General features: G+C 44.1%; 4 protein-coding genes across 11 annotated transcripts; all 4 read right to left on the reverse strand.

The window, feature by feature from the left end:
* Positions 1 to 26: 26 nt before the first annotated feature.
* On the reverse strand, positions 27 to 3251 carry LOC115736512 (laccase-13-like). 2 transcript variants are annotated; one of them, XM_048283933.1, is made up of 7 exons: positions 2476 to 3251; positions 2224 to 2375; positions 1819 to 2063; positions 1609 to 1737; positions 832 to 1499; positions 549 to 759; positions 27 to 448 (listed from the first exon to the last, which is right to left on the reverse strand). In XM_048283933.1, the coding sequence occupies exons 1-7, from the start codon at positions 2587 to 2589 to the stop codon at positions 318 to 320; spliced, it is 1650 nt and encodes a 549-aa protein (XP_048139890.1). In that variant the 5' UTR covers positions 2590 to 3251; the 3' UTR covers positions 27 to 317. The 2 variants fall into 2 exon arrangements, with proteins under 2 accessions (XP_048139890.1, XP_030524099.1); XM_030668239.2 differs by having other exon boundaries at positions 549 to 1499.
* A 528-nt stretch (positions 3252 to 3779) lies between these two features.
* Positions 3780 to 7560, reverse strand: LOC115736784 (PRA1 family protein B3-like). Of its 7 annotated transcripts, none has more exons than XR_007199528.1 (3): positions 6829 to 7560; positions 4057 to 4274; positions 3780 to 3962 (listed from the first exon to the last, which is right to left on the reverse strand). XR_007199528.1 is itself a non-coding variant. In XM_048283937.1 (2 exons), exon 1 carries the CDS (start codon positions 7486 to 7488, stop codon positions 6829 to 6831), a length of 660 nt encoding a protein of 219 aa, XP_048139894.1. In that variant the 5' UTR covers positions 7489 to 7560; the 3' UTR covers positions 3780 to 3962. The 7 variants fall into 7 exon arrangements, 4 of the variants coding, with proteins under 4 accessions (XP_048139894.1, XP_030524498.1, XP_048139893.1 ...); XR_007199527.1 differs by having other exon boundaries at positions 4057 to 4419; XM_048283937.1 differs by lacking the exon at positions 4057 to 4274.
* Positions 7561 to 12401: 4841 nt separating this feature from the next.
* On the reverse strand, positions 12402 to 15309 carry LOC115736715 (cation/H(+) antiporter 14-like). Its single transcript, XM_048283935.1, has 4 exons — positions 14994 to 15309; positions 14343 to 14915; positions 13819 to 14244; positions 12402 to 13735 (listed from the first exon to the last, which is right to left on the reverse strand). Exons 1-4 carry the CDS (start codon positions 15243 to 15245, stop codon positions 12596 to 12598), a joined length of 2391 nt encoding a protein of 796 aa, XP_048139892.1. The 5' UTR covers positions 15246 to 15309; the 3' UTR covers positions 12402 to 12595.
* Positions 15310 to 16768: 1459 nt separating this feature from the next.
* Positions 16769 to 19971, reverse strand: LOC115736740 (cation/H(+) antiporter 14-like). Its single transcript, XM_048283934.1, has 4 exons — positions 19629 to 19971; positions 18937 to 19509; positions 18352 to 18771; positions 16769 to 18223 (listed from the first exon to the last, which is right to left on the reverse strand). The coding sequence occupies exons 1-4, from the start codon at positions 19875 to 19877 to the stop codon at positions 17012 to 17014; spliced, it is 2454 nt and encodes an 817-aa protein (XP_048139891.1). The 5' UTR covers positions 19878 to 19971; the 3' UTR covers positions 16769 to 17011.
* Between the last annotated feature and the right edge of the window lie 521 nt (positions 19972 to 20492).

The following is a 20492-nucleotide window of genomic DNA, read 5'->3' on the forward strand; positions in this document are numbered from 1 at the left end:
GAGCCTCTCTCGTTCGATGCGAGACTTGAAATGTCGCGCGGTCGCTTCAAACGGTTTCTTGTCGCGATGCCTTTTGTTTTCGAGTTGATGATTTTGTTCGAGTCAATCAATTCGCTTGCTTTGTTTTTCCTTCAAAAGAGCTCTTCAACTGCATAACGGAATTAAACAGGAATCAAGTATGTGAAAGCGTCTACTTGGAGATCTAGCAAGAGTCATTCAAAATCTATCCTAGCACATCCGGGCGAGAATATATGTTGCAGTTCTAGACATCAGTAGGAATGAATGGCGGCTTTGATATCGAATTCGACGACTGGTGCTCAACACTTAGGTAGGTCGGGCGGTGGAGGTATCACGGTCTGCTGCTCGCCTTCTCCGTTCTCGACCAGGAAACACATGGCAAGACCCCATACAAGGTGTGAATCGATGTGACAATGCATCAACCACACTCCTTCAACAGCCATAAATATGTACAGAACGCAGAGGAAGTCAGTGAAATGTTCCACTGCAGTCGTAGACTAGAAGAAAACAGGGCGGAGTGCATTGTTTACCTGGATTGTTAGCCACGAATCTGATTGCCACCCAACCACCTGGGGGCGTCCCGATGGTATTCCTAACAGGGGGATCGACGAGGTTAAATTTCGGCATATCCCTTGCAGCATCGAAGTTGCCAAAGCCCATCCCGACCACGGAAAATTGGTATCCATGGAGGTGAATAGGGTGGTCCTCGGTGGACAGAATGCTCGTGTCCTGCAAAACAATCTGTACCGCGGAACCGTATTTTAGCTTATATACTTTCGTCCCACCTACAGGTTGCCACAATCCTCTGCTCACATTGCCAGTGTAGTCGAATTGAATCGGGGGAACCGGTGGGAAATCTGCACTGAAGATGCCAGAAACACCCTGGTAATAGGCTTGCATCACGGAGAGGGCGGTCGGGAGGACGAAGGAGACGTTGTTCATGCTGGCTGTAAAGCGTGTTCCGTTCGGGCCTTGACAGTTCGGGCTCGGGAGCGAGCAATTGATGAGTCCGAGACCCACCGTGAAGAATAAGTTCTCGTCTATGTTATTAGGGATGCTGATCTTGGAAGGACTCCTTAATCCAGCTGTGAATGCAGTTGCGGTGGCTGTGTCATTGGAGGCCGGAAGTTGCGGGACGAGCACCTGAGAGGACTGCCTTCTTGCACTGCAAGACTCAGATTTGTATTCAAGTATAGCGGTGGTGGTGGTGTTGTCAAATGCTGCGTTTTGGGAGGAGTGATAAGCGCTCGCCGCCATGTAGTAGCGAGATGGAGACTGATCGGCAGTGAGGAGAACATCAGTGGTCTGACCGGGTGCGATCATGATGACACTAGTGGTAAACGGTTTGGTGTAGGCAGCATCAACCCCTACGACGGTCAGCTTATGGTTGGCCACTGCAAAGAAGAGCTCTTGATTGAGTGCAGCGTTAACGAATCTTAATAGGACCGTCTCGCCCGACTCCACTGAAAACACCGCGGTTTCTGCATTTGCATTTGCCGTCGTGACGTTACTACTTGAACTCAAGCTCTCAGTAAATAAACAGTAATGATATGTATAGACAAGAGTTTAATTGGGAAAGGAGTTGGAAACCTTGGTTTGAACATCTGTAGAAATCTCCTGGCTGGCCATTGATGGTGTATGCATCAGACACATTCGGAGCGGCTCCTGTGAACAGGGCCTGCCGAAGGACATCCATAGGGTCTCTGTCCCACCATTCCCCTGCGCAAGAGCATCCCCATGTCACATGAGTAATGATTGATACTTAAGGATTGATTATATCGCTTATACGTTCAACCTTACCGAGAAGAATGGGAATCTCTTGGTTTGGTGTTAGGAAAGGGTAGGGCAAACCGACTTTAGGGTAGATGATAAGAGCACCGTAAACAGTAGCCCGAAGCCATTTGCTATGCGCATGCCACCACAATGTCCCCTCTTGTTTTTGGATGTTGAAGCGGTACGTGTAGGTCCCTCCCGGTTGTATTGGACACTGGGTAACATATTCAGGTCCATCTGCCCATGGATTGGCTAATTGTCGAACTCCATGCCTGACAAACACTAGCAGTTAGCCTGAGATTCAAGAATGTGGACATCGGTTAAGTATTACGGGCTGGAATCTGATTTACGCCTCATGCATATCGTCGCACTTGGTTATGGCTGCTCTAACTCATGCATTCATTGCCAGAATCCGTGATTTGTGAACTTTACCAGTGAAGGGTGACATTGTATTGAGCAATATTCGTGGTTTTGATGACAAGAGAATCGCCATCTCTCACTTCTAGTATCGGCCCTGGGAACTGCCCATTAACAGTTATAATCTTGTGGGTTCTGCATAGCCTTTTCACCGGTTGCGCTTGAATCTAGTCGAATCAAGGAAAATGTGCATCTTTAGAACTTCATACGTCAGTCCTTTCGCAGAGACTCAGAGAAAAGGAAACGAGAAGTACGAGGAGGACCTACAACAAATTCATGGTAATGAACTTCAGCATCCGAGAAAGAAACCAAAGAAGCAAGCACAACAGATAAGGCAATCAGGAGGCAAGACTGGTCAGGTTTGTCAATGAGCTTATGCATCTCTTCACTCAGCTCTTTATAAATGAATCAAGGCACATTCTAACACGGGATACTCGATCGAGGTTGCCGGTACATATTGTGCAGACAAAGCGGGAGTTGAACAGAGGGAAGGAAATTCCACGGGGAAAAAAAAATTGAGCTTGTGAGAGAGGAAAGTACCATCACTTCTATAAAACAAGGTTTTAAAGTCAAGGAAGATGTTTAGATTTTCAAACACTCGGTCCAACTGCAAAGGGGATTTGTTGCACCCACTAACCTCGTCCATCTTTCTAAGAACTACCAGATCATGTTCAGTACTAAGGCAAGTCAAAACCACAAAGAAACTACTCATTAGGACAAGAATGCTGAAGGTACGCACAGGTGCCACCGCCAACGCAAGGGTCAATTTTTCTGTCCCATGTTTGTTGAGTCACAGGATTCATGGAAAAGCTAAAGGAGTTTAGGACAGTTTTCATAACATCTTGTTGCCACTTTGCTAAGATTTGTCGGAATGTCGTCATTAGTTTCTTGTCAGATAGCTCGGTAAGTAACAGATGAGCATTGCCTCACTTCAGAGTTCCTTCTATGTCCTAGAGCATTGCTCGAGATCGAGCATGCAGTCCGTAGGTGTTAGAAGCCATTTTCACAGGCAGGTTGGAATCTTTGGCCAGGGTTGGCTGTGCACTTCTCACAGGCAGGTTGGAATTTTTGGCTGTGCACCTCTTTTGCTTGAATTAACCAATTCCCATTAGAACTCAGCCACACCGATTCCTCGGGGTATCGACAACCGTAATAATACATGGCTAAACCGTTCTTCCCGAGCTCGATTAATCTTTTTATGGGTCCACCTACGATCAGAATGATCGCCAAAGTCCGAAGATTTTGCTTTTCAATCAAATGATATCCACATTCTTTTCTCGGTCAAAATAAATCGGACAATGACCATGTTTTTACCTCCTCTACTTTTACTACTACAATTTCTTCACTCTTCTGAATCCAAATTGTCCAACTTCAAGAAATCATTGGTAAGATCCAAGAAATCACAGCACAAATTTTCAGCACAATGCTAAGTTCTTTGAAAAATAAAACAGTCTCTTTTAAAACCAATTTGCTGTTGGCCATCACAAAGTTTACATCGCATTAGCTTCATAAGGTAACTTTAACCTTAAACAATCCAGAAGAACTATAAAGTTAGCATCGTCAAAGATCACTTAGCTTTGCAGAACCACTAATCCTGATGATATTCTTTAAAATTTCCATGCATCAATCACAATTTAGCAAGTAAGTTTTCCATGTCCACCACAATATGAGGTGTTCAACTAAGTATTAAATAAGTGTCTGCTCCCAAGCCATGGAGACCAATTCTCAGTGGCGACCTTGGGGAATTAGGTAGCCTGCCAAAGGCAAACTGACATAAGCGAACATCAGATATAAAACTTAAAATAAAGCATAGATATGATACTTTCGTCCAAAGTTGCACCAGAATACCGATTACTTTGGTCTGTTCTCTGGAGTCTCCAAGGATGGTAAAAGGAAGTGGACTCCTCATGGAGGTGGATTAGAAAAAGATGCATAAGATGGTTTTACAGTTGACTGTTGCGGTGCTTGAAGGCTCCAGGATTGTCCACCAGAAAGCAACCACAAGTGAATGGTTCTGGCTGCTGGTCAGTTTTTATTCACTTGATGCACATTGAATGTTGTGTCAACTGCATTGGTCAGCTTTTCATTGTATCAAGTCCATTGCCGTAAATCTAGTCAGGAGAAGTATCTGCATATTTTACACAATTTCATGTTTAGGAAAACTAGAAGAACATCTATCTCAGATCAGCTTCTGAAACATCGAAGCTCCAACTAATAACTTAAAAGATTAATGCTTGGCGTAGTGAAAATAGTTAGTTTACAAAAATGATATTTCAAGTGAAGTGAGTGACTGCAAATGGACAAGGGTGCACAAAATCAACAATCAACACCTATATCAGTCTGCCAAATTATTTACTATAATTCTATGAACTAGTCTAAGTAATCCTAGCATTTGTCCTAACTAGAATGACCTAACCTCCCCTCTATAGTGAACTGCCAACATCTACCACAGAGGGAAATGAATCATATACAGTCATGCTTTTCTAACACAAGTTAAAAACACAATTACAAAAAGCTAAGGATCGGAAAAAGAGGAAAATGCGGGAAGAAAGCATAGACTCTCCTTAAGAAGCAATTGGCCACAAGGTCCACTGGTCAGAGGAACTACGTAAAACTGCCATTTAAACTTCATTACACTACCCATGACTTTGGTCAAATTAATTCTGGCTACATCATTCTGAAATAATATCCTCACACCATCAGTAACATTCTCACAATTGGATCTAATTGCTCTTTCAAAGCCTTCAATCACCTCCTCAGAATCCTCATGTCTATAGCAAGGGTATCAAAATGTACAAGGTCGAAGGTTAGCCAACCTATCTTCATAGTGAAGACAGCACAATTTAAAGTTGCAAATCCTAATTCTCTGAGCAATAGTAACAAGATCTTCTGACTATTCCTCAAATTGTTCGGTGTAAAAGTTGAATTATTGCATTGACTCTTCAGCGGCCCTGAAAGAGGAAAGGAGAATTCTGTATTAAAAACTGGGTCATTAGACTCGTAACGAGTCAACAGTTCTTCAATCATTCATGTGAGGACACATAGAACTCTTCTATCGAAGTCTCCACCCTAGATAAACAAAAGGGCACTCAACTATTCTCCTCTAGTACGTGTTATGTAAGTTCCCATGAATGTATATCTACTCCACACCAGAGAAAAACACTGAATTCATGTCTGAAAGAAAGGCTGCTCCAGGTCACGTGGTTTTTTCTCATGAAATAGCATGTGTTATCTAACATTTAACGAGACAAGACACAGACCAATATAACGATACGTGAAATGGCAACCTCTTGTGACTTACATATTAAAAGCGGTATTGATCTGATTTAACCATCGATTGGATTTTCTGATGCAATAAGTCCATCTCATCACTAATACTTTAAAGGATATTCAGATCAACCATGTATCTCCAACTAATAGCGGCTAAATGAGGGGTAACTTCCAATTCATGGACTCATGGAAATCAAGAATGGAAAGAGTTGTCACAAATATTAAAGGGAGCCACAAATTTCTCAGCTATCAGTAACCATTATTACATCATCAAAAAGTTTAAGAGTTAAGAGTACAATCTTTATCTCACTTTCTCTCTATCAACCCTTGCTTGGCATGTTTAGCGCACTGCTACTTTTTTGTATATTAATGAATTACATTTCATTAAGAAGAAACCAAGGGGTACCACAGCTTCAGGTAAAACCTAACCACATACAAAGTTATGCACAAAAGACTGCTTCTAACATCTCCAGCAAACTAGATGTATGAAGTTGAATTCCCTACTTTAGTGAAAATGGAGAGTACATGACCAATTATCTAAACAATCCCAAGAGGATTCAACTTCTTCCAATGCCCTCTTGTTCCTCTCTCTCCAAATGAGCTAAAAAACAAGGAGGGGAATCATCTTAGTAAATCTATTTCTTTCCAAACCATGAACTAGTAGTCCCACTCCAAGCCCAAAGTTTGTGCCTGATGCCACCCAATATACTTCTAAATTTGCAAACACTGTAGTCCAAATCCTTCCCGTCCAGCTACAGTGTAAAAGTAAGTGATTCACACTCTCCTCTTCAATCTTGCACAGAAAACACCTATTAGCTGAGTATTTTTCCTCTCTTCAGAAGATTATCCAAAGTAAAAATACATCCCCAAACAGCTTCCCAAGCAAAAAAAGAAACCTTCAATGGAAGCTTGACTTCCCAAATAGATTTCGACAGGAAGAATGCGCTATGTTATCCCAGAGCTACTTTTAATGCTTTAAAAATTTTCTTCTCCTGCCTCCTTCACATGTAGTTGGAAGAAATCGGAGATCAATGCGGGCTGCATTCCAACATAAGAGTAGTTCCAAGCCTTTTGCAGAAAATTATCATATTAATCATTCCACTTCGACAAAAAAAAAAAACAAAAATCATTCCGCGAAAAAGTAAGCCAAAACAAAACATCAAACACAAATGCATGAGATCCAATTAGAATACGAGTAATGTAGTGAGACCGCGAATGCGAAAAGAAGCCGTGACTCTAATACTATTCGCCTCCTACCGTTAAATTCAGGTTGCAATCAGAGAGACCAGAGCGAAGTATCTTCAAATCATCATCTTCTAAGAGAAAAGAAACAGAGACGCTGAAACATACTCAGACACGCGAGGCCAACGAAGGAGCTGCCGAGGCGGCGGAGGCAGCACCGCTGATGTAGGAGAAGAGGCCGGATCCCGCGGATTCCTGCTCGTCCATGAAGAGATCCTCGGGATCCCTGAACGCGCCATGCCCTGCCACGATGGCCAGGCCCACCATCGACGCCGAGATGAGCAGAGACCCGACGCTGGTGAGGAAGACGACGACGACGGTGAGGAGGGAGAGGAGGGCGAGGGTCTCGCGGTCGGAGAAGGTGCGGCCAAGGAGGACGAGGGGGTGATCCGAGGGGCGGAAGGCGTAGAGGAAGAGCCAGGCGGCGAGGAGGGAGAGGAGGGTGAGGAGGGAGAAAGGGTGGGAGACGAGGGAGAGGGCGAGGACGAGGGCGAGGAGGACGAGGTAGTTGACGCGGAAGTAGGAGGCGTTGCGGCGGATGCGGGAGGTGGCGTCGGAGAGGGACTGGGGGCGAGAGAAGGCGGAGCGATCGAGCAGCTCGGGCCAGGGGCGGCGGTCGGAGAGGGCGCGGCGGGTGGAGGAGGAGAGGCGGGAGAGGAAGGCGCGGAGGGACGCGACGGTGGATGATGCGGCGGCGGCGGCGGAGTGGGGTTGGGGTTGCGGTTGTGGGTTGGAGGAGGTCGGGAGTGCGGAGGAAGATGACGACATTGAGAAGTCGGGAGTGCGAGTAATATTGGGAAAGGTGTAAAAGCTGAGAGAGCTTGAAGAAGAAGAAGTCTGAAGGAAGGAGGAGATTATGGAGTGAGATTGAGAAAATTTATTCATATAAATTTAATTATATAATAACCATCGGCAAGAAAGAATCTACTTTAGCTCCTTTCCTTTTCCCTTTGTTCTTAGGATTAATACCATAAAAAATTTCAAAATGATATGCTTGCGAAAAATTTACACTCAACTATATTTTTTATCATAAAAAACTTCAAATTAGTACACTTGTGATAAATTTAATCCAAATTATTTTTTTTTTGCCACCAAAAACCCAAAATTGATACACCTATGACAAATTTACCTTCCGTTAGTTTTCGTTAAACTTTATCGTCAAATTTGCTAAATTAGATGATGCGTGACGGTTGACGAGTGTACCGGTTTGGGATTTTTATCATCTATTTTTCACGGGTGTATTAGTTTAGGGTTTTCATGATATTATCTCAATTTATCGGAAACTAATGGAGGGTAAGTTTACCGGTTTATGATTTGTTGCGGTAAAAAAAATTAGTTTGGGCTTTATCACGGTGTATCGGTTTGGAATTTTTGGTGGTTAAAAAAATAGTTTTGAGTAAATTTGTCGCAAATGTACTAGTTTGGGGTTTATTGTGGTAAAAAAATAGTTTGGGGTAAATTTGTCACATGTCTACTAGTTTGAGATTTTTTGTGATTAAAAAAATAATTTAGAATAAATTCATCGCAAATATATCAATTTGAAATTTTTCGTAGTATTAACACTTGTCCTTAATCTAATTTCATACCACTTTATGGAAAATAAAATTCTCCACTTACATTCGGTGCTCTCCTCTATTATGTACTTTAATCTTGATTTAATTGCTTTCCCAAAAAATAAAGGGTTAATACCACGAAAAATTTTAAACTGATACACCTATGACAAGTTTATCCAAAACTATTTTTTGACCACAAAAAATCTCAAATTGATGCATCCGTGATAAATTTACCCTAAACAATTTTTTTAACCACCAAGAATCCCAAACTGATACATTTGCGATAAATTTACCATAAACTAATTATTTTGACCACCAAAAATTTCAAAGCGATACACATGCGATAAATTCTCAATTCACATTAGTTTCTCTTCCAACCTTGATATGATGTCCCAAATGTATGACAAAGAGGGATAGTAATGTTGTTTGCTAACACTATCACTTAGAGATGATGAATAGATAATTACATTCAAAATTGATAAAATAATACAAAAATAAAAACTCCAAGTTTGATAAGAGCAGATATAAATAACAAAGCTGCGCGGTGCTTCCATCGGACTACAAATAGATGCAAGTAAGGGAATAGAGAGTAATGTACAAATATAGTGGTTCGGGTTTTGTTAAGCCTACATCTACTCTTCCACACTAATAGCTTATTAGTTGGATTTCATTAAGTAATCAAATAAGAAATTACAAAAAAATATAATAACTTATACTCGAGCACTTTAACATAGAAGTGAGTGTTGCTTCCACTCAAAGCATTATCACTTTACACACTTTTGAACTCTGTATAACATCTCTCAAAGAATCTCAATGATAAGCTCGAAGTAGATAATTTAGAATATGAAATATGATGTTGAACTCTTGATCACTCACGCTCTACAATGTCTTGTGCTCCTTATAGACTCCTCGACATCCAAGCTTCCCATTGAATAGAATCACTTCGAAGATCAATCTCCACACAAGCCCTTGATCACATACCCCGTTGAGCTTGAAAGATCAGAAATTTGAGAAGATTTGCTCGCCAATACAATTAAATCATTAAATCCATAAATCAAGATTCTAAAAAAGGAAATTATATTTGGGGTGATTACCAATCAATCAAAATTCACGAATGAAAAGTTACAAACATGATAGTTAAGATTGCTGGACAATCAATATAACATAGGAAAAGAATACCAAGTAGATCATTAGCCATAAAAGAGAGATACCGTATTACAATAATATTGAAGATTAAGATTATAGCAACTTTGAGGATCACATGAAGATCAAAATAAATTAAGTTTATAGATGATTGGTAGATAAATTAAGTTTATAGATGATTGGTAGAGTTTGCTTCCGTCCAAAAGACCTACTTCTATCAATGTAAAATATAGCAAATAATCGAATACAAGAATATATTAATAAGATGACCTTAAAGAACAACACAAAGTCTTTGCAAGATATAAAAGCATTTTTATCAGCTTCAAAATCTAATAGAATTTCTCAACAAGTAAAACTTATTGGACTCTATGCTCCACATTTTTTGTAAGTTTTCTCATCAAGAACAAAAAGTTCTTTATCAAACATATGAAAGGATCATGAGATCAAGAAAAGATAATTGAGGAATTTACTTGAAAATATATATACGGTGGATCAAAGTGTTTTATTTATTAAAAAAATCAAGATAATAGATTATCAAAGGTGAAAGAACTTAAATTGTTTTATAAGTTTGATACTTAAATCTGCCATGAAAAACACTAGCTACCAAGGAATACTTAACCAATATCTAAAGCGACATAAATAAATGGGTAAAAGTCACCAAAAATCCGAAACTATATCCACTCCGACACATTTATCTTAATTTTTTTTTGGTAAAGTATCTTAAGTTTTTTTTGGTAAAGTATCTTAATTTTTTTTAGTAACATAGAAAACTTCAAACTTATACCCCGTGTGATATATGTACTTCAATCTTGTACTCGTATGTTACATTTATCCTAAACTTTTTTTCTATGACACAAGAAACCCTAGACTTATATTTATGTGACACATTTACCCTAAATTTTTAGGATACTAAAAATCCCAACTTAGACCGGCGCCTCACATTTATCATCCATAAAGATTATTTTTCTTTTTATTTTTTCCTTCCTTCTTCGTCTTCACGGCTGTCGCCGTTGTCCTTACAGTCACCATCGCCACCATCCTCATGCATCACCCAACCAAGGAAAGAAATGAGGAGGAAGTTAAGAAAAGGGAAAAAATGAGAAAAGAAAAACATACAATGAGTTGACATATTTTTTCCATGTGAGCTCCACGTCGATACTGTTTGCTTTTTATTGTTCATGTAGGTAGCCACATAAGCTCTTTAGCAACAGAAATTTAACGGAAGTTAAATATGTCACGCAATACAAGTTTGAGTAAATGTGTCACACGGGTATAAATTTGAGATTTTTGGTGCTACAAAAAAAATTTTAGGATAAATGTGCATCGCCCATACAAGTTTGGGATTTATGGTGTCACAAAAAAAAGTCTAGGGTAAATATGTCAAAGTAGACATAGTCTGGAGCTTTTCATGGCTTTTTACCTAAATAAGTTGTATTTTTATTGTTTTATTCTTTTTGAAATTTTACATTTTAATGGCTTAACATTGACCATGGTCTTAAGTAAATATCTCAAAAGACAGTCTAAAAAAAAACGTTTTTAACCAAAAACGCATGAATAAAATTGACAAACAAAAAAAAGTGGAGAATATTATTAAAAAAAAGTACTAAACCTATTGCATTTGTGTTAATTTATAGTCATAAACCTTTTAATAATTTTCCAATTTAGTTATTCCGATAAATTTTAATCGAAAATTGATGACATGAACATTGACCACCCTACGCGGTACAACCAGTACCAACATAGGCATTTTTCATATTTTACTTTTTTTTTTTCTTCTTTCGCTATTGGTCTCTAGGCCTAGGCGATGCCCGACGACTTGCCATAGTCGACAAGTTATGAAAGTCGCCTCTACCGAGATCTAGCAAGGGCGCACCTTACTAGCCTCGGGCGAGGTCAAGCTTCACTAGAGGCTGTGGACGCTTGCTTCACCATATCCAGCGATGTCAAGCCTTGCCGATCATTGACGGGGGCCATCATTGGCCATTGAACAGCGGAGGAGGAAGGTAAAAAAAGAAATAAAATAATATAATGATATAATAAATATGCAAAAGTTATCCACATAGGACGACCAATGTTCGCATCAGCGATTTCACGTTAAAATTGGCTGTAATAACTAAATTGAAAAAATGTCAAAAGGTTTAGACTAAATTGGCCAAGTTAAAAAGTTTAGGGAATAATTTCGAATAAGAGCATAAAGTGTCATCATTTTCTCAAAAGATTACTCAAATTGGAACTTGTTTCGGTTAAGGGATTGAAGTGGCCATGGCAGTTTCACATAATAGCCTAACCTCGCCGGCTTTATCTTTTCGTTTCTTTTTCTCATTTCTTTTGTTTTCTTTGTTGTGGCTAGAGAGGGCAGAATGGGGAAGGGCGACTCTTGCTTAGTCCTCTCCGAGCATCACTTGAGACCGGCCTTCGGAAAAAAAAAAAAGAAAAGCAAAAAAAGAAAAAGGAAAAAAGGAAAAAAAATTCTTAAAAAATAAAGGACGAGAATGCTCTTGATCAGCCGGAAGATTTGGCCGACCGATGAGGTTAGACCCTCCTTTGAGGCTAGTATGATTACTTCAGGCTCTTATTTACAACAAGATTTACTTTGGATCATCTTTTAAAAAAATAATGACACTTAAGACCTTCATTTAGAATTTTCTCAAAATATGATTAAATTGGTACATGTGTAATAAGTTTAAGACTTCTTTCATAATTTTTGTAAGCAAGTGCAATCTAAGCATGGCATTATTTTCCCTAGTGTGTTCCAAGAATCATCTCTTATCAAAACATTGAAAGTGAAAAATTAACCGTCGCGGAAAACAAAAAAACCGCATTTTTCTTGCACAAAGCAATAGAATTTTGTCTATCTCAGCTGTTGCAATTGATACTGTTTGCTTCTTGAATCAATTGAACTATAATGTCTACCCGAGTTGAGCCGAACCGAGCAATCTACACATGTACATCGGTTTTAGAATTTTGTCCAACTGTCCATGCTATTACGTACATTCTTCAATCCATGAATTCATGTCCGAAATCTACCAATTCTCCTCACACTACGCATTACACAACCAAAAGAAACAAAAGATAAAAACAAAAAAGCATCTCTTGCTGGAGGTGCTCGCGATCGCTCGTTCAAATTTTCCGGCTCGGCCGAATCGTGTCGCGGCCGCCACGATCTCTAGAACCTATAGCTACTGCTTTCCAAACTCAATAAAGGGGATTGATCTTGCCGCCGTGGGCTCTCGCTGCACTACCAAAACCGAGAACATGAAATCGGAAGTGGCGAGCAGGTCGCCGATGGCCCCCAATTCGGGGTACTCGCTCCACTCCATCAAGCCCGAGATGAGCGGCGACAACAGGTCGTGGTGCTTGCCCACTATCAACAAGTCGACCATGGTCTCGACCGAGCGGATCACCTGTATGGTCCCGACCCCGTCTTTCGTCACCTCCTCGACGTACTTCACCACATTCCTATTGTCGCCCACCTTGGCCAAGAAGTCACCCATCGCTTCTTTGTCAAGCTGGCTCTCGCCCTCGTTCTCATCCTCTCTACTCTTGATCCGGACTATCGTGAGGCTGACCCACGGGTGGTCGACCATTCGCATGCTGTAGGCGAGCGCCTCCCGGTCGTCTGCGCCCCCCAAGAAGAGCACAAAAACTCGGTACGGCGTGGTCTCGCCAGCCGCCGTGTGCTGGGGGCTGACCATCGGGCCCCGATCGATGAGGACCCCGATGGAGCAGGGTGCCTTCCCCATCACATTCATGTTCACGTTGCGGAACGCGTAGTTGGTGAGCCCGACGGACCTGCCGATGGCCCACGTCTTGTGGAAGGGCACGATGATGAGGTGGGTCCGCTTGTCCAGCGCGAGGGTGCACACGTCATCGTGCATGCTCTCGAAGGGGGAGATGGCGGTGAAGTGCTGCACCACGGCGCTCCCGTGGTTGCGCTGCTCGTAGTTGGCGAACGCGTTGACAACATGGTCGGATCCGTCTGCCCTGGAGGCGTCCCTGCTGAGGTGGTGGTGGGGTACAAGGACGGCGGCGCACCGGCCCTTGAGCTCCTCGAGGTGGAGGACGAAGACGGAGATGGGGCTGTGAGGGGTGGGGTTGGAGGCCTCGAGGAGGCGCATGATTGTGGGGACGTTGTCTTCGTTGTGGAGGCAAACGAGGATTTGGACCTTGACACCTTCCTTCGATTGTGGTAGGGTTCTTCGTCCATTGATCATATATCTGCTGGACGGATCGTATAAATAAGCGATGATGGGTCGTACCAACGTAGTCACGATCACCATGGTGATCACTAGTTGAGAGTAGACTTGTTTGTTTATGATCTGGACATGAAAAATTGAGATGGATTATGACGTAATATAACATTCCATAATGTTGGCGAAGATGTACCTCCAAGAGATTTTACCTTTCGATCATACCACATGCCATAAACGGAGACCTCGATGATGCCTTTGCAGCACATGATGAGGCTGAGAGGGAGGGCGTCGTAGAACGGCACGCCGCATCCGAAGGCAGTCACGAGCGTCCCCAAGAACTTCCCGACGTAACCCATCATTATTATCACCTGCGTGTGCCACGACGATGCCCCGACCATGCTCGACAGGTGCGTCCGCACCCCGCTTGCCGCCAAGAGCGTCGGCACCAGCAAGCGCTCCGACACCGTCTCTAGCTTCTGGACCAAGGTCGTCCCCAAGGGTGGCCCGTGCGGCAAAGCCAAGCCCATCAAGTAGGCTCCGAAGCCGGAGTGCTGGCCCAAGGTCTCCGCCAATAGTGCACACCCCAGCATCATCACCATAATCTCAAAGAAGTGGACCTCCTCCTCTTCTCCATCCTGTGCGTACCGGCGGCTTTTAAACATGATAAGTTCACCGGAGTAGATATTGTTATCATCAAAACTGATACAAGTGACAACGTATTGACATGCCTTACCTGTGCGCATCGGGATGACCACTTCGTCACGGGGCGAATTATGAAGATGATGAGTGCGATGAACATGAATGTGCAAAATATCGACCACAGCGACTCCGACTTGGAGTGCCGGAAGGCCACACCGGCAGCATTCAACAGCAGAGCCAAGAGCCATGTCCACGAGTCGCACACTAGGGACACGTGGGCGGCGAACCGTCCGAGGTCTGAGTTCAGGATCCGAAGGTCGGTGAGGAGTGACGTGATGACGGGGAAGGAGGAGATGGAGTTGACGATGGCGATGTAGGGGACGGAGTACTTCAATGAGCCGTCCATGTCGACTAAGCCCCAGAGAGCGAAGTAGGAAAGATAGGCGACCACGTAAGGCGAGAGGAAGCACATGGTCCCGATCAGGAGCTCGCTCTTCCTGGCCCTCCACAAGATGCCGGTATCGACTTGCACGCCGATCGTGAAAAGGTGGATCAGGAACCCTAGTTCAGAAAACGTCATGAGAAGGGTTATGCCTCCCGGTGGGAATACCTTGGCCAGGTATCTGGGGCTGTGGCCTAAGACGGAGGGACCGATTACTATACCTGCCTGGCCGCATCATATGGAGCCATGTTTAGAAACTGGCACTAGAAATATTGTAGGAAAATTAGGTGGTAAATGAATTACCATAATGTAGACGATGGCGAGACTAGGACGGAGAGGTTTGAGGAAGAGGAAGAGTATCCAGGCGGCGAAGGAGATCAAGATGATCTGGAACATCAGGACGGGCAAGGCGAAGTCGAACGGGTCGGAGTACCAGAACCCCGGTGAGCCTATCATGTTGTGCACCCGCTGGCAGACGAGGATCTCGGTCTGGAACGGACCCGACACCGACCCTATCGTCCCTTCCTCAGCTTGCCATTCCTCCATTTCCTCCATTTCCAGCGAGATCCAGGATTACAAAAGCTCGATTCGCTCGCGTCCAAGAAGAGGAAGAAGCAAACCAGAAGGACTAGGAATGTGGATGAGAGAGAGAGAGAGAGAGAGAGAGAGAGAGAGGAGCTTGAACGAGCTTGTAGCTGTGTTCGGAAGGCGAAAATGGTGTGGTTGAATGGGTGACTGTAAATCCTTCCGCTATTGTAGGAGGGTCTTCTTTGAATCGGGTTCGCCAGGGCATGAGCGCAAGAGCACGTATGCGACAACGCTGGCCAGGAGTTTGTACTACTATTGGGGTCAAACGGAGATGGATCCTTTCGTCAGCGGCATGCATAATTGCTGCTCCTGATCCTAAGGTTTAGTGTACTAGCGCTTTAGGATTCGAATCGTCGAGAGATGGAACTTGTCCAATGCACAAGGTACGACCAGACAATCGAAGTCGAGATTTTGACATCTCCAAAAATATACTAAGTTGTTCGGTATTAGTAAATACGCGACGATAAGAAATTGGCGGTAAAAAAAATGAAGCAAAATGGGTTTGTATTAGGAATGGTACATTCTTATTGGGAAAGTACACAATGCAGGGAAAATGTATACTTGGGTAGATAGAATTATTGATTTTAGGCATTTTTATTGGGATAATATACTTGTTAAAGAAAAGGAAACTATTAGATTGACAATATAACAGATCTGTCAGTTATTTCTGACTACACGATTTCCCAATCAATGAGTGCTTTATGAAAAATAAGCGATGATAATGCGTGAATCTACCATTGAGACTTTATCGTTTCTGACAGTACTATTAGAGAAGCGTTTTTCTAAATAAAATTGGAATCCCAAGGCGAGCACGGAGAGGAAAATGGAGGGCATGCAGAGGAAAATGGAGGGGATAGAGAGAGAGGTGGATGGCTCGAGATGCAAAGAGAGACATGCATGCACGGGGTTGGAGGTTGTGAAGAGGAATTATTAATGGTAGGCGTGACCATAATGGCTAGTAAGAGTTTTTTTGATATGAGTTACATTAATAGAGATTGAAATTTACGTTTTACGAGGTTGGTCTAATAAGATTAGATATAAAGATTCTCAATTAATCTAATATGGGGCTGACTTGTGAGCATCTGCATCCGAAGAAGGCGGCCACGGGAGGGAGAGAGAGAAGAACTAACATGTAGACGCACGTCGAAAGTGGTAATGGCATCGCTTGATCCGAGCTCGTGCTTTAGAAGAGCTCACACAACTCGTTAAAAGGAGAGAAAAAACAAAAAGAAACAAGTCGCAGTTGTGTCATCTGTCGTGTGGTATCGTAGTCAGGAACTGCAGATTCAACAGCGAAAAGCTTCCTCTGCAACTGAACTTTCTGCTTAAAGATGCACGCAGGAAGCCCCACCCTCCATATCAGGGTAATAATTCAAGAACTTGCGGATGCTAAAGAAATTACTTACGGATCTGCAGGGCTCTTCAAGAAATGCATCAGCTTGTTCCAAAACCCTTTTAGGGTTTGTATCCGCCTGTTAAAGTCCGAATGATATGCTTCACACCGTTCACTTCCAACTCGAATATACATGGCTGAACATCAGCTGAGGATGTTGGAACGTCTCCCTTTCAAAGATGGGTCTCGACATCTTAATAGCATGCTAGAGAATTCAGCATTGTCCTAGGCATTTAGCGCGATCTTCATTAAGAAAAAGTTTACAATGCCAATGGAGCAACTGCAAGGCCACTCTGTGTCGATCCCACTGCACGCAAGATGATGGTTTAGTCAGTGCTCATCAGGCAGGATACTCGGGTAGCTTTGGTCCGATGTCTGTGTTCAATTTCCGTAGTGAATTACGCCAAGGACGGCTGTAACTCTGAGACCCGGAAAACAAGCCGAGCGGTCCGGACCCCACAGGCTCCCGCTGCACTACTAAGACGGAGAACTGGAAATCGGAAGTCGCTAGCATGTCGCCGATGACCCCCAATTCCGGGTACTCATTCCACTCGGTCAAACCTGAGATAAGCGGAGACAAGGGATCATGATGCTTGCCGGCGATCAACATGTCGACCTTGTCCTCGAAGGAACGGATCACCTGTGTAGTCCCCACCCCATCTGCCACCGTCTCCTCTATGTACCTGACTCTCCTCTCGCCTACAGCAGCCCGGAAAATATCCATCAGTTCTTGATCAAGACCGCTTTCCTCTCCATTCAGGTACTCGTCGTTCTTTACCCAGGCTATCGTTAGGTCGACCTTTGGATGCTCGACCATGCGCATACAATAAGCAAGCGCCTCGCGATCGTCAGCGCCACCCAAGAAGAGCATGACTATCCGAAATGGCGCCGACTCGCTTGTCAGCATGTACTGGTTGCTTGTCATGTGGCCCCGGTCGATGAGGATTCCGACGGAGCAGGGCACCTTGTTCATCACGTTCTTGTTCACGTTCCGGATCGCGTGCTTGGTCGTCCCCATGGACCCGTCAATTGCCCACGTCTTGTGGAAGGGCACTATGACGAGGTTGGTCCTCTTGTCTGAGGCGAGCATGCAGATGTCGTTGTGGATGCTCGCGTAGGGCGAGACGGCGGTGAAGTGCTGCACGACCACGCTCCCGCAGTTGTGCTCCTCGTAGTACTGGAACACGTTGACGATGTGGTCATAGCTGGTTGCCTTGGAGGCGGACTTGTGGAGCTGGTGGCGATGGGGAGCGAGCATCGAGGCGGAGCGGCCCTGGAGCTCTCGCAGGTGCAAGACGAAGACGGCGATAGGGCTATGGGGAGTGGGGTGGGAAGCCTCGAGGAGGTTCATGATTGTGGGGACATGGTCTTCATCGTGGAGACACACCAGGAACTGCATCTTGACCCCTTCCTTCCACTCGTGCAGGTTTTTTCTTCCTTGGACCAAATATCTCCTGGATGGATCATACATGTAGGCAATGATGGGTCTTGCCAATGTAGTCACAATTAGCATAGTGAGGAGCAGTTGATTGTAAACCTGATTAGGTATGATCTGGGACATACAAATCGACATTGAATGTACAGATCAATTCCTCAACATGATGAGAATCTGTCCTAAAATGACATTAGCAGTTGTCCTATGACATTAGCAGAGATATATGTAGTGCTGAAGAAGAGTACCTTCCTATCTAACCACAGGACGTAAATGGCGAGCTCGATGATGCCTTTGCAGCACATGATGAGGCTCAGAGGGATGGCATCCCAGAGCGGCAAGCCGCAGCAGATGGCTGACAAGAGCGTCCCGCAGAACTTGCCAACGTAACCCATGATTATGATGAGCTCCGTGAAAACCGACGATGTTCCGCCCATGCCCTCCGGAGTCATTCGCAACCCGGTCGACGCCATGAAAGCCGGCACCAGCAGCACGCTGGAGATGGCCTCCAGCTTCTGCACTAAGGTCGTCCCTGGCCCGTCGGGCAACACCAAACCCATCAGAAAGGCCCCGAAGCCCGAGTGTTGGCCGAGAATCTCCGACAATAGCCCACAACACAACAGGCTAACCATTATCCCGCAGAATTGCATCTCCTTCATTTCCCCTTCCTGCTTGTTAGAAGGTCAAGTTTTTAGGCGAATTCCACCTGGGAAATTCATATCTTTGAAAACGACATGGTTAATCGATATTCTGGCACATTGAGCATAACTCATGACGTTCTCATCCACACTCAGTGATCAGACAGGTGAACACAAATTGACAGGCCTACCTACCTCTGCAGATTTGGTCGACCACCTCAAGAAGGGGCGAATAACGAAGGCAATGACCAGGAGGAACGCCATCGTGAAAACAACCGACCACAGGGTCTCCATCTTGGAGCTTTGGAAGGCCAAGTTCACGGTACCGACCACCATCGACATGTTCCACGACCACATGTCACTCACCAGTGACACTTGCGTGGCCATCCGGCCAACCTCCGAGTTCAAGATCCGCAGGTCGACGAGGAGCGAGGTGATGACGGGGAAGGTGGACAACGAGTTGACGATGATGATGAAAGGCATGGAATGCTTCAAGGAGGCATCCAAGTTGCCGAAGCTGTTGAGCATGGAGAAGGTGAGGAAGCCTAAGGCATAAGGCAAGAGGAAGCACATGGACCCAATGAAGGCGGCGCTCTTGCCGGTCTTCGTCAGCATGTCGATATTGACTTGTAAGCCGATGGTGAAGACGTGGATCATGAACCCTACATCTGCTAATGTCATCAGGACAGATATGCTCCCCGGCGGGAACACTTTGGCAAAGTATGCTCCGTTGCGACCTAAAACGGTCGGACCGATGATTATGCCCGCCTGGTCGGATTGAAGAGAACTATTAGGGAGAAGAACATCATCGGCGAAACAGGAGCTTCCACATACAAATGATAATTATTCGTGCCAAAGATTCACCTAGTATCGGGGAGGGAGATTACCAGAATGTAACCCATCAACAGATTGACGCGCAGAGGTTTGAGGAAGAAGACAAGGATCCGCGTGGTGAAGAAGATCAAGATGATCTGGAACAAGAGGACAGGCAAGGCGGAGCTGAAGGGGTCGGAGTACCAAAATCCCCGCGAAGTAATCAAGTGGCCCACCTTCTGACACACCAGGAGCTCGGGTTGGTACGGCCCCGTCACCGTCCCTAGCATCGTCGCCCTCTCGAGCTCATTGATTTCCGCCATTTTCGACCAAGATCACAGCAAGATGGATTTGGTTGCATAGAAAATGACAAGAAGACAACCAAAAAGACCATGAAAAGCTTCATGAGAGAGAGAGAGAGAGAGAGAGAGAGAGAGAGAGAGAGAGAGAGAGCTTGAACGTGGATAAAACGAGCGGGCACAAGTTATTCCGTTATGGTAGGGGAGCGTATTCTTAAATTAGTTCGCAAGAGCAGAAGGCACGTTTGTGAATGAAGACGTCCTTTCTTCCCATACCATATTTCATGTACGTGTAGATAATAAAATGTATGTAATGTAACCATGATACGACAGCTGAGAAGGAAAATAATCATTTTCTCAGATGTTAGATTTTCCAGGCACCTCTATGATATACTTCTCAAAATAGTTCTGAGTTGCGATGTTGTCGTTTCGATGCGCTTTTACGAGTTCGAAAAAATGGTACTGTTCGAACGATTCTTTGCATGCCTTTTTCCCCTTTTGTTCGGGGATTTAAGTTGGGGGACATCTTGTCGGGCAGTGTGGAAGACCGCATTCTCATCGGACTGTGCCATCCTGTAATAGAAACGACCATAGGAGCAATTTGGCCCGTAAGGAAAATCATGGCATCTTCTAATGCAG

Source organism: Rhodamnia argentea, chromosome 8 (assembly GCF_020921035.1).
Source record: "Rhodamnia argentea isolate NSW1041297 chromosome 8, ASM2092103v1, whole genome shotgun sequence".
Lineage (NCBI taxonomy): Eukaryota > Viridiplantae > Streptophyta > Magnoliopsida > Myrtales > Myrtaceae > Rhodamnia > Rhodamnia argentea.

What these genes read in the sequence shown, in the direction of transcription:
- LOC115736512 (XM_030668239.2), bottom strand. Translation starts at nt 2,589, where the DNA reads ATGCATAAGCTCATTGACAAACCTGACCAGTCTTGCCTCCTGATTGCC. An exon ending in AGAGATTCCCATTCTTCTCG is followed by an intron (nt 1,738 to 1,818) that starts GTAAGGTTGAAC and finishes GCTCTTGCGCAG; the next exon opens with GGGAATGGTGGGACAGAGAC. An exon ending in CTACAGATGTTCAAACCAAG is followed by an intron (nt 1,500 to 1,608) that starts GTTTCCAACTCC and finishes ATGCAAATGCAG; the next exon opens with AAACCGCGGTGTTTTCAGTG.
- LOC115736784 (XM_048283937.1), bottom strand. Translation starts at nt 7,488, where the DNA reads ATGTCGTCATCTTCCTCCGCACTCCCGACCTCCTCCAACCCACAACCG.
- LOC115736715 (XM_048283935.1), bottom strand. Translation starts at nt 15,245, where the DNA reads ATGGAGGAAATGGAGGAATGGCAAGCTGAGGAAGGGACGATAGGGTCG. An exon ending in GGTCATCCCGATGCGCACAG is followed by an intron (nt 14,245 to 14,342) that starts GTAAGGCATGTC and finishes CGGTACGCACAG; the next exon opens with GATGGAGAAGAGGAGGAGGT. An exon ending in GCATGTGGTATGATCGAAAG is followed by an intron (nt 13,736 to 13,818) that starts GTAAAATCTCTT and finishes TTTCATGTCCAG; the next exon opens with ATCATAAACAAACAAGTCTA.
- LOC115736740 (XM_048283934.1), bottom strand. Translation starts at nt 19,877, where the DNA reads ATGGCGGAAATCAATGAGCTCGAGAGGGCGACGATGCTAGGGACGGTG. An exon ending in TGTTGATGGGTTACATTCTG is followed by an intron (nt 19,510 to 19,628) that starts GTAATCTCCCTC and finishes CAATCCGACCAG; the next exon opens with GCGGGCATAATCATCGGTCC. An exon ending in GGTCGACCAAATCTGCAGAG is followed by an intron (nt 18,772 to 18,936) that starts GTAGGTAGGCCT and finishes TCTAACAAGCAG; the next exon opens with GAAGGGGAAATGAAGGAGAT.